This window comes from Argopecten irradians, chromosome 2 (assembly GCF_041381155.1).
Source record: "Argopecten irradians isolate NY chromosome 2, Ai_NY, whole genome shotgun sequence".
NCBI classification, from domain to species: domain Eukaryota; kingdom Metazoa; phylum Mollusca; class Bivalvia; order Pectinida; family Pectinidae; genus Argopecten; species Argopecten irradians.
In genome coordinates, this window is record NC_091135.1 from 13,168,824 (window position 1) to 13,181,463 (window position 12,640).

The window sequence follows — 12,640 nt, forward strand, 5'->3', positions numbered from 1 at the left end:
ACAACTCTTTATTATTATTTTGAATCCGACAACGAGGAAACTTTGTTTACACTTCATACAGTAGGCCAATTGATTAGGCTAATGACGAGCATGGTATTGTCTGTGTCGCCTGACAGTGTTGAGACAAATAGAAGACCAAAAATTGTTTTTTTTAGGTTTTCATTAATTCAAAGCAAATCTGTCATCTGTGAAAAGTTAAAATGTAAATTATGTAATTAAAGTTTATTTAGATTATCATGTGACGTAAAATCTTACCGAAGCGTGAACTAGAAATAGTCCGATCCTACTCTGGGTTTGTATTCATGCGTCGTTGCGTTTACGAAGGCACAAATAAATTTCACCAACGCGAACGCTTGGGAAAATCATGTTCAAGATAATTATTGATGATTTGTTTAATTTTTTTACACATTCACATGATGCATGTCTGATATTCTTTGTGTACCATTTTATTACAAATTTATCGTGGCTATATCTAATCAAGATACATATGTAAAGGCCATTGACGACATGATAACTTGTCTCTAGATATGGTCGGTAACATATAATGTCGACTAGATTGTCCGAGTGCTCATATAGATGTACAAAACAATATATAGATCATTAGGTAATGCTGAATTAATTTAGGGTAATCCGGCCAATCCCCCACATCCAGTTGATGCTTCACGACTATTTCTTAGACAATTGAGTATACCCAGTAGTGTATTTGATAACAATAGAAAATTAGGCTTCCATTTTATTGCTTTGTTTCAAATATACAACAAGTAGTTATTTGTTTCGCTAGTCCTTCATCCAATCAAACGATTTTTGTACTGCTTTCTCCCAGCGTTTTAATCTCTTTTCAAGTGCTGAAAAATAAAACATCAATTCATTTGAGCAAGGTAAATTGGTACCTGTAGCTACATATAAAAATAAAGAAACACCTAAAGAGAAAGGGATGTCTCAAAGTAACTACGTAGGGGGAGTGATCTATCACATATTTAATAAAACTTTCCTAGTTAAAGATGCTCCACCGCCGACAGAGCATAAATGATATTCATCATTTGAACAATAATTGGTGTTTAATCGTGTATATATATGCCTAATTAACACAAAAAATGACTTTAAATAATTTATTTTTCCTTTGGTGCATGCGGAATCATTACTTCATTCTATATAAGATATAGTGCCACGGAATTTTTTCGGGATGCAATTAATTATTTTTCATATTTTTAACTTAAAGTAAAATTAGAAGCTCAAACTTTTCAATGGTGGTAATGGTGTAAAGTAAGTAACTTTTTACACTGAAGAAAAATACAAAATCGTCTGCTCCTGTTTTTGATAGTGAAAAAATACCATTTGTCAGCGGTGGAGCATCTTTAAATATAATTTTATGTTATCAAATGTATAAACGAATAGAATACAAACCTTCTACAGAACAAGAATTTTCAAAAGTGTCGTATTTCTGGGGAAACTCTACTTCTAATCCCAGAGAATCCGCGTTTATCCGGAACACATCTATACCGGAAGCCGCTCCAGCCATTAATGCAGCCCCAAAGGAAGTGGTTTCTTTCATGAATGGGCGCACTACAGTTTTATTAAAAACAATATAATCATATGCAGTGTTTATTATCAAACATCTGTGTAGATAGTCGTTACATTTGATGAAAACTTATTCGAGTACTTTAATAAATTGAAATTAAAGTGTTTCGTGGATTTGGGTGAAACCATTTGTGTATAGCCTTATTTTTGATTTAAAAGAATTATACATATTTTGTTTTTATGAAAAACTGAGATTCAAGATAATTGCAAACGATACGGTAAGTTTTAATCGCAAAAGTGCCGGCAAAAGTTAGTATCAAATTTTCAAAAGATTAATTCCATTACACAATGCTTTGAAACATTTACATGGACATACCGACAATTCCTCCCAGGATATCAGCCTGCATCTGCATAAAGAAGGAGTTAACAGCCATACCACCGTCCGCCCTTAACGATGGTATAGGGAACCCGCTCTCTTCGGCTGCAATTTCCAGAACCTAAAACAGAACAATCAGGGACAAACTAAATCTAAACCAAATTCAGCATGTTTTATGCAGAAGCAGAAATTATGTTATCTTGATGTTTTTTTGTTTTTCCTCTTAGTATAACTACATTAATTTTGCTATTGCTTCACACTTATGAGTCTGGATATAGAGCATGTGAAACAATGTGCTGATATTTTATATTTTTTTCCAACAGTAAATTTATGAACTTACCTTCCTTACTTGAAAACAAATAGATTCCAACGCCGCACGGCATATATGGGCCTTAGTTGTGTTGGAATTCAGGCCACAAATTACCCTTAAACGCAAAATAAAGTCAAAAGTACGCATTGGTGTTCATATATCTCAAAGAAAACAACATATAAAAAAATCAATTTCATATTCCAAAATAAATTTTCATCGATAACGAATATAAAGAAGAACCACGTAGTACGAAAAGTTCGAGAGTGATTTTCACGAAAAAAAAAGTTTCTATATTGTTTTTAACCAATCATTATGCCATATATTATTTTACTATACATATGTACATAATTACAATTTCGTATATGAAATAATCTAAAAATAAATACAGTATTGATTTATGTATTATGTATTTACCCTCGTGCATCGTCTGTCCAGTATGGACAGAAGAATCCTTCAAACGCCGGTACAAAATAACAGTCATCAGTATCCTGGACACTGCCAGCCAGTTCCTCTGTAGCCATGGAAACAGACGATTAGCACGTATTGTAAAACACAAATTTCCACAGACCGAATGTGCTTCAGATCAGAATGGGTCTATATGGTGTCTCTCTGAGAGTGTGGCGATTCGGTATATTTTTTTATAAATCGTGTGTATTGTAGTCACATCTTCCCACCTTTTGTCAGAAGTGTACTCTTACGCTAACCAAGAAAGCTAACTCTGAGAAAAAAAATCTCAGTATGTCTTGGTCTAAAGCTATACCAGTGAAAATATAAAAGACTAATTCAAGAAATAATGCGAGAAATCTAAAGCCGCAGTAAAAGACGAAATGTGTCGAATTATGTGATGAATTTACTAGTGACATCCCAAACAAGTCACCATTCTATATGGATTAATCTATATTAATATATATACCAAGAAAAAAGTACGTGTCCATGAATGTATAAAAAATAACACTCAAAAACCTCTAGTACAAATGTACTTTCGCCATTTCATGATGGCTCTTCAGATATATATATATATTAATTGTCAATGACACTATTATCTCTATCATTCAATCATGTGCTGGGTATTACTCAACTACGTTTATAAGTCTTGTCAGAAGTTACGTTGATCTGAAAAGCACCCATAATTTTTGGAGTAAAATCTCAAGCAATATACGACTGTACACAGAAGCCGACTATCAGGGAGGTGATGTGCTGTACCTATTTCGGAGGCCGTTTCTATCATGCCAAGGTTGTCGCGGATCCATTTGATTACACACCCGCCAGAGGCCACCACAGCCTGGAGATAGAAAGGAATTTAGTCAATTCATTCACCGTGTAGTACAGAATCGGGACGAAAGAGTTATAACTTCCTCGATTCATTCACAGAGCAGTTCATTTTACAGTACAAAAAATGAAAAATAATTATGGATTACAATCGAAACAACTTGCTACGTAATGACTACACGTTTTAATGTCGTTTATCAGGCTTTATACCGATCATTCCATGCTGTATCAACTCAATTGTGTACTGAGGATGGAGGACCTTTAGCCCTGTCCTAGTACAAACGACCTACGGTAATTACATAAGCGTGCGACACAACGGTACAACTGTTTATACCTTACCTCGAGCATGTAGACAGATGGGCTGCCTTTACCTAGCTGGTACAAAGGACTTGTAAGTAGGCCATGACTGGACGATACTATCTGGAAATATAGCACATTGAAATATGTAAGCCATATTCACATGTAAAATATGTAAGTTTTCCATAATTTCAATTGATGGCACATGAATGGATAACTTCTCAGAGGCTGGAATAGTAACGTCAGAGATCTGATGAGATTCATTTATAAACACAAATGGAACAGATCTGCCCCCGAGTTCATGAAACAAGAATAACTAGAAAAAAACATTTTTGGTCTCTTCTTTTTTGCTGGTATGTGTTTCTAGAAAATCGAGCCAACAATAACAACTGCAAATGTATTAGGAAATTTTCATATTGTATAGTTATATATACGGAAATGAACAATTCAGTATGAGAGACATATATGTGTTTCTATTAATTGATGTGCAAATGTAATGATTGGCCATTATCGTTATCAAAATAATTAAGTCTTAGAATTTGTTTTTGTTGTGTATTAGTTTGGTGTTATTTCGGTAAAACTTGGTGGAAAGGCAAAGTTACAGTTACCTTAGTGCCAGTGTTAATGTTCAGTGAGGCCACCGTGCCATATCTGTAATAGAAAAAAAAATAAACAAGAGGGGGTAGAACTAATCAACTTGCATCAGTAAAAACATTTTTTAACATTTTCTCCTTGAAACATAATACAGTTGATAGATATAGAAATGGGATGCTCACGTGCATTTTGACTCCCCGGGTTTAAAACATAACTGTCCAGTCGTGGCCGAGGGCTGGTCACCTATCATCTGTTTAATTAAAAACGTAGCATCATTAAAATAGTGCGAATATAGGTCATTTCAGTAAAAGTCCATGTATAATGAATTCCATGTTTCCCTAAACCATGTCAAATGCGTTAAAATGCGTTTAAATGGATTTAATGGATGGATTAATACCAAATAAATAGTCAATGAGAATGATTGTCACAGACTGCGTATAGAAATATCAAGCCAGTCGTTGTACGTAATGTTTGTTACAAGGATCAATAATTGTTTTTGGGAAATCAAGTTTACAACACGAGTCCAGTTTCCTTACCCCAGATAAAGGGATTCCTTTAAATGGTCCATCCTGAATGCAGCCATATATTTCAGATGTACTATGAATAGCCGGAAGGACTGATGTTGGTACGTTGAAAACACTACGGTTAAAATTGTAAAATTGGAAATGATGAACGAAGATTAGGTACGGAGACACGAATCATTCTAGATAAAAGTCGATCGTAAAACTTGATTATAGTCTTCTTCAACCTGATAATAAGGCACAGCTGACAGTATGACCACATTGAGCATTCGCAATACACGGTGTGCATTTATTTACCGTAATAGAGAGAAGGGTAAAGCAAACAAATTAGGAAAAATGAAAATGCAAAACGTACTGTTATAGGAAAAGCACCGGTACGTTTCGCATTTTTGTTTTCCCCATTATATTTTAAGGTAACTACACACCGTATTGCGAAATCGTCAACATGGTATGATGTGTAATAACATTCCGAGAATAGCTGTCACATTTTATACATATTTCATGCGAAACCTTACGTAGAATATTTTAATCATCATAACCGTTATCTTTAAGTTCAGATACATTAATTCCTTATTCAAATTCACCTAACTAGTTTTATAGGTCAACACCTATTACAAATGCACCGTATATGTCATATTTTAGTTTATGTTATTCAAAGACGACTTTTACTGTATACAATGTATTATATGCGGTGATTGATTGTTTGTATTTTGAAACTGCAGTTCGTGTCGTGTCTCCTTCTAACAAAGGACACTTTGATCCATTATATTGTGCTTTTCATGTATTATTAAAGAACAATGCTAAAAAGACTGACAACCACATCCAAGTCGGTATGAAACCAATCCCTTTATAATGAACGTTAAACAGGGTCATAAACTACCATATTATAGACTTCGGTGTGTCTCAGACAGAGGACCGAACACTATGACTTCTTCAACAGACAAACGTGAAGCTCAATGCCAAACCTGAGGCTGTATCAAATGAAATGTCTAGAATGAATAGAGAGAAGATATAGAAAAACGAAAATATACGATCGATGTCAAATTCTGTGACATCCCACAGCAGTTTGGACAGCAGGTACGATACAAACTGAAGTAATGTGTGAGAGAGTATATAAAGCATTTCCAACTATTTGTTTCTCTAAAGAATTAACACGTTATCCAATATTGCCTGCATATATGTTCATCCCACGTAAATGTGTTGAGATTCATCAGCCCAGTATGGCAGGCATTGGTGACGTCTGTAACATAGACTCCTCCATCGGGGCCTCCGGTCAGACTCTATAGTTACAATAACGACAGTAAGAACGAGTGTTGATGTAGGAGGACACTAAATATGATATCAATATAGGTTATTGTAGAAGATGTAATTTGAAATACATTTCACTACCGAGTGGACAAAGGAAAATCAGTTTTGAAGATGAATTAGAATGGAGATTAACATGAAAATTGGGTATCCAAACTTTCACCTTCAACGCTGTGAGAGAAATGTACATTTATAGATAGGTTATGTGATATTATTGTGATAAAGTATATAATAGATCTAGCACAATTATATTTCACTTCCAAGCCTTTCCATTTGTAGATTTAACATGGAAATGTGTATAATATGAAATTAATTGAATTATCTCCCTTGATTCATTTACAAAAAACAACCATGCATTAACAGTGCAATATAGTGTATATTGTAATCAATTTACCCAAAGAAACCAAGTATTGACAGTTCCCGTGAGTAATCTCCCTTGATCAAAGGCTTCTTTCACTTCCGGTATGTTTTCCAGTAGCCATGGTAACTTAATCGGTAAAAATAATGACGTAAGCGGCATGCCTGTTTCTTTCTACAAAATACAAGTATAACATTTATTTGGTTTATCACATTGTAATTATGTTTTAAAACGAGAAGCCATGATAATAACAAGAAATCGTTCTACATTAACAATCAGTGCTGTATTATACCAAAAATAATAGACTCGTCAAATGCTATCATTTTACAAAAATGTTGTTAAGATACATTTGAAAAAAAGAAAATACAAAAACACTGTTTGTGATTAATACTAAAAGAATACCTGAAATTTTGAGCATTCCTCTTTGGACAAATTTCTTTCATACTTTTGGTGACGATCGTGACCTCTTGAATCTGAGTAGACTACAACACAACAAACTACAAATGAAAACGATATTGTTCCTTATCCGATTTACTCTCCAAAAAAGATAATCATTGTAACAAATGTGATAAATTAAATTCTATTTTTAAAATATCAACGTCCCTGTGCTCCCAAAAAGTATCATGGGCGACTTTTAGCCAATTGTCCGTATGACATGCATGTGACCGGCTGTCACTGGCGGTATGCTTCAGAGATATAGCACTATCAAATGGACTATGACTTCTAAAAGGCTTAATAACAAGAATACCGCAGGTACCCAAAACATATCCGTATATCCTACTAGCCATCAAACAACCTATGTATTAGGGTTGTTTTTCAAGCTTCAATTCATCAACGCACTTTTTTCAAGCTGAGCTGAGGGAATAAGATATTTGTATTGTAAAGCAAAAAACAACAAGGTTTTGTTGAACACCGCCGACAAATCCTGATATTAGCATTACCTATAGCATTACAAACTGGTTGTCCTGTAACTCTATCCCACAGTATCAGAGTCAACATCTGGTTTGTGATTCCAATACCTGGAACATCAATAAGAATTATCATCAATAAAACTCAATCATTTTAAACGAAAAAAATCATGAGGAAAGAAAAAAAAAACTTCGCTTAAATGAAGACCTTGAATTTTTAAGTAAACTCAGACTAGTTGCCATGAGGATTACGTATATTCTACTTGACTGTAGACATAACTGATGTTATATTTTAGTTTTGAATCAATTAAAGTTGCTCCACCGCTGACAGTGCATAAACTATTCTAATTATTTGTAGACTAACTGGTGTTTAATCGTGTTTATATGTGTCTAATTAATACGAAAATGCATATGAAATAATATATTTTGCTTTATTTGCATGTACAATCAGTACTTATTTCGATAGAGAGCATAGTACCAATGAATTTTTTCGGGATGCAATTAATTCTTTTTTCTTATTTCTATCTTGAAGTAAATTATGAAGCTCAAACCTTTCATTGATGGTAATGGTGTAAAGTACATGTAAGTAACTTTTGTAACTAAGGAAAATACTAATTCGTCTGCTCCTGTTTTCGATAGAGAAAAAATGCCATTCGTCAGCGGTGGAGCATTTTTAATAAAACAACTTATATGCAAATAGATATCCCATATTCTCTCCGTTTCATATGATGGTAACAGGAAATACGACTTACATTTAACATCGTTGATATGTATTCCCAAATTTTCCATCTTTTCAGCAGTTTTCAACATACAATCTCGCGTTGATTCTAAAATCCATTTGGGATCCATCTCTACTGCCCTGTTAAGTAAATACATTATAGTTTATGTTCACTTTACACAAACATTTCCTTTATCACACTAGATATACATATTCCTAAACCAATTTTTATAGTTTAATCAAGCCATTTCATAGAAACAGAGTAACATGTCCATTATGAGAACCCGAAATATTCCAGTGAACCACGCACCTCTCTAATGCCTAATATTCCGGTGAACAACCCACCTTTCTGATGGCGAGAAAATAACAGACTCTTCCTGGTGATAGGCTAGCATCTCTCCTGTCTTACTAGAGAACACCTGGTAATGACAATACATATTGGTACCCATTCTCGATACTCCAGGGGTTCCGATCACTCTCGATCTCTACACCCCTGGACTATCCCATAGTAATACTGAAGATAACAGAACAGAACATGTAATTTAGTCCTTTGATGTACACCAAAAGAATAATATAACGGTACACTGTGGTTGACTGTGTGATTATGAAGTTGGGTGTCGATCTCTCTGAAGTCTTCAAAGAAAACAATGCAGGCCTGTGAATGGTTCAGCTTTGTTCCTCTGAGCTGGCTTCAATTTTACTATGAGATAGTCCAGGGTGAAGAGATCGTATTTGATAGGAACCTCTGGAGTATCGAGGATGACTGGTACCTAAAACCTGGTAAACAAAAACACATAGTGGTACTGTTGAACCTGGTAACCAACAACACATTGGTACTGTAAAACCTGGTAAACAACAACACATATTGGTACCTAAAACCTGGTAAACAACAACACATATTGGTACTGTAAAACCTGGTAAACAACAACACATATTGGTACTGTAAAACGTGCTAAACAACAACACATATTGGTACTGTAAAACCTGGTAAACAACAACACATATTGGTACTGTAAAACCTGGTAAACAACAACACAAACTGAAATGTAAACAACAACACATATTGGTACTGAAAACCTGTAAACAACACACATACTGTAAACTGTAAAACAAACTATGTACTGTAAACTGTAAAACAACACATATATTGTACTGTAAAACTGGTAAACAAAAACACTTATGGTACTGTAAAACTAACAACAACACATATTGGTACTGTAAAACTGGTAAACAACAACACTATTGGTACTGTAACAACAACACTATTGTACTGTAAAACTCTAAACAACAACACATATGGTACTGTAAAACTGAATGACTGTAAAACCTGCTAAACAACAACACATATGTACTGTAAAACTGTAAACAACAACACATTGGTACTGTAAAACCTGCTAAACAACAACACATATTGGTACTGTAAAACTGTAAACAACAACACATTTGTACTGTAAAACTGTAAACAACAACACATATTGGTACTGTAAAACCTGTAAAACAACAACACATTTTGTAAACTGAAAAACCTGGTAAAAACAACAACACATATTGGTACTGTAAAACTGCTAAACAACAACACATTTGTACTGTAAAACTGTAAACAACACACATATTGGTACTGTAAAACCTGTTAAACAACAACACATATTGGTACTGTAAAACCTGTAAACAACAACACATATTGGTACTGTAAAACCTGTAAACAACAACACATATTGGTACTGAAAAACCTGTTAAACAACAACACACATATTGGTACTGTAAAACTGTAAACACACACAAACTGTACTGTAAAACCTGGTAAACAACAGCACATATTGGTTCTGTAAAACCTGGTAAACAACAACACATATTGGTTCTGTAAAACAAAGTAAAAAATCAGCATTATGTCGACTTGCGTTTCCCTTCAATTGAGTACATGTATATGCGATAGAAATCAATGCCAAATTGATATTAATTTATCAAGATCTGAACCTTAAAATCAAATGATGACATTGAGACCAACGGGTACGTACACACTGTTTATGGAAACAGATATATTTCGCATTTTACTCCAAGAAATACATGTTCAGTGAAATTATTCTTGTAGATAAATTATTATTATAGAAAAAAAAGCAGCACAGACTGTTAATTTGTTCGAATTACCGTAGTTATTATTTATCTTCATGTTAATACAGAAAACATATCGCCAGTGGATAGAACCAGGAGACAAATGCTCAGTTCAATGACAGAAGTGAGGCGGTGTCAAAGGAGAAGGTTATAAGTAGTAAATAAAGGAAAGATAAGATACTAAATTTAGTTGCCTTGTAGTCGATGCCGTCAACATATACAATTCTAATACCAAACCTACAAGGAAGCTGCATGTTATTGTCGGATTAGAAAACAGTTCTATATATGAATATATTCTATTATAAGGGTACGGTGAGGTTTTGTTTCTGACATTTTGCAAGATCAAAAGATTTCGAGATAATAAAAGGCGTACATACCGAGAATCGAGTACTACTTGAGCCTTGGTCAATTGACCCAACGAGATGGCCGTATTTTTCAAATGTCTCCATATCTTGTCTGAAAAATAAGTAAATAAATAAAGATGCATATGTATATTATTTAAACCCAACAATTCTTTCTTTCCATTTTAAATCTGAATTTTTTTGCTTTAGACTGATTTAGTTCTTCCTATAATAAAACTTCTCGTGTGTAGTCGTCATCCGAGCCATCATCAGTGATTATTAGTTTCGCATATTGTGATTTTGTGTCTCTAGTAGAGATTTCTTGTCGCACGAAGTGATATCTATACGACACTACATAGATAAGATTCAGTTTTGAGTGAAAAAATGTGGGCAACTCACTTTCCGAAATGATTTTTCTTTTTTGTCTTTCAGCTTTTTTTTCTTTGCTTATTTTTTTTTATTCAAACAGTTAATTACAATCCTTATATTAACACAGATCATCCAAGTAGTTTCTTTATTGCTAGAAGATAATCATGTGTGTAGAAAGTGGCAATTTCTACATAACTTATACAGTCAAATACCATTTATGTCAACGTAATGGACTTGCCATATTTATTCATGTATTTGTGCAGAGGTAGGCATATTAATATCCACAAGGTATACAAGTAGATAAACAGAGATGTTACCTATCTTATGTCATACAGTGTACTTACCCTGAGAACATAACATGCTGCTAAATGTCTGTACACAAAGAGAATCAATACCGAGCATCATAAATAAAAGGGAGTGTTCCTAAAATGCTAAAAAACAAAGATGTTTACCTACCTGTGTGTTAAATGGTCCCTGCACACGTGTGGGTCTGGTATGTGTGTATACACTCGTGGACTGACCACTGGCCAGCGATTGTACACACCAAGGTTTGATCTCTAGTGTAGGTGTGTACTGAAGTGAGTAATAATATATGGAGCTATTTGTACAGGGTCAGGAACCGTTTGAAGAACCCACTCGCACAGTTTAAGCTGACTGATACAGCAAAAAAAATCGCTGAATTTCATTTTGGTGAATATTGCAATTCTACCCAATATGTATCTCACGAAGCCATCCAAGTTTAGTACTTCATGTTGCACAAGGTTTTAATGATATCTAAGGTTCAATTTCAAAGTCAAAATTTTGTATATAATTCTATCTGATTTTAAAATATCCTGGACCAATATAACAATTACAATTCTGTTTTTGAAAAATTTAGAATTAAAATTTATATATGAAATCAGAGCGATGCATCAAGCATGCATACTTTCATCAATTTATATATTGTATCAGTCCAACATCAATACCTCACTTTGCTCGTTGTACAGAAGTATGTACATAGAAACCTTTATAATAAGTATCTGTCCTGTTATTTGATAAAACATAAAAACAGAACATATTGAAAGATGTTAGGACATTGATGGGCAAACTAGAAGTGTTGCCTGGTTCGGTGTCGGGTTGTATGGTATTAAGTTAAAGTTATATGTGCCGTAACTGGACGAAAATTATGACATAATATTTTTTTTCTTCATTAATCTATTGGAAACAGTAAGGTTTGATGAATTAAGCTGTGAAAATCATTCAAAGGATTCCAGATGTCTGACAAACGTTAGTTGCAACACATAATTTAAGTACTGTAAAAACGTAAGCATTGAAAATACTGTAATTCCCAAAATATTGGTAACTTTTGGTAATAAATAACATATCAAAAGCTCATCTTGATTCGTGAGTATGAAAAATACGGCACATATAACTTTAAATAACATTACTATTATTCATCCATATGTACTATTCGTCTCTCATAAACAGTTCAAACATTACGTCCACAAATAGTCTGGTAGGTGTTCTTTCACTGTGGGGTGTGAAACAATTACTAATTTATTTATTATGTAACATAGACGCTATCCTCCTCTTCCTTGAATCCTCACAAGAAACGTGTACAAATTGTAAAAAACTATGAGTATAATAATATGCATGTCAATTGTAATT

At 33.9% G+C, this 12,640-nt stretch overlaps 1 protein-coding gene across 1 annotated transcript; it reads right to left on the bottom strand.

Moving 5' to 3' along the window:
• Positions 1-719: 719 nt before the first annotated feature.
• Positions 720-11,407, bottom strand: LOC138314509 (glycerol kinase 3-like). Its single transcript, XM_069254869.1, has 18 exons — positions 11,338-11,407; positions 10,661-10,739; positions 8,520-8,593; positions 8,209-8,315; positions 7,490-7,567; positions 6,951-7,030; positions 6,585-6,722; positions 6,056-6,165; positions 4,901-5,003; positions 4,547-4,614; positions 4,379-4,421; positions 3,813-3,893; positions 3,408-3,486; positions 2,619-2,715; positions 2,235-2,319; positions 1,895-2,015; positions 1,405-1,563; positions 720-845 (listed from the first exon to the last, which is right to left on the bottom strand). Exons 1-18 carry the CDS (start codon positions 11,346-11,348, stop codon positions 778-780), a joined length of 1,581 nt encoding a protein of 526 aa, XP_069110970.1. The 5' UTR covers positions 11,349-11,407; the 3' UTR covers positions 720-777.
• Positions 11,408-12,640: the final 1,233 nt, after the last annotated feature.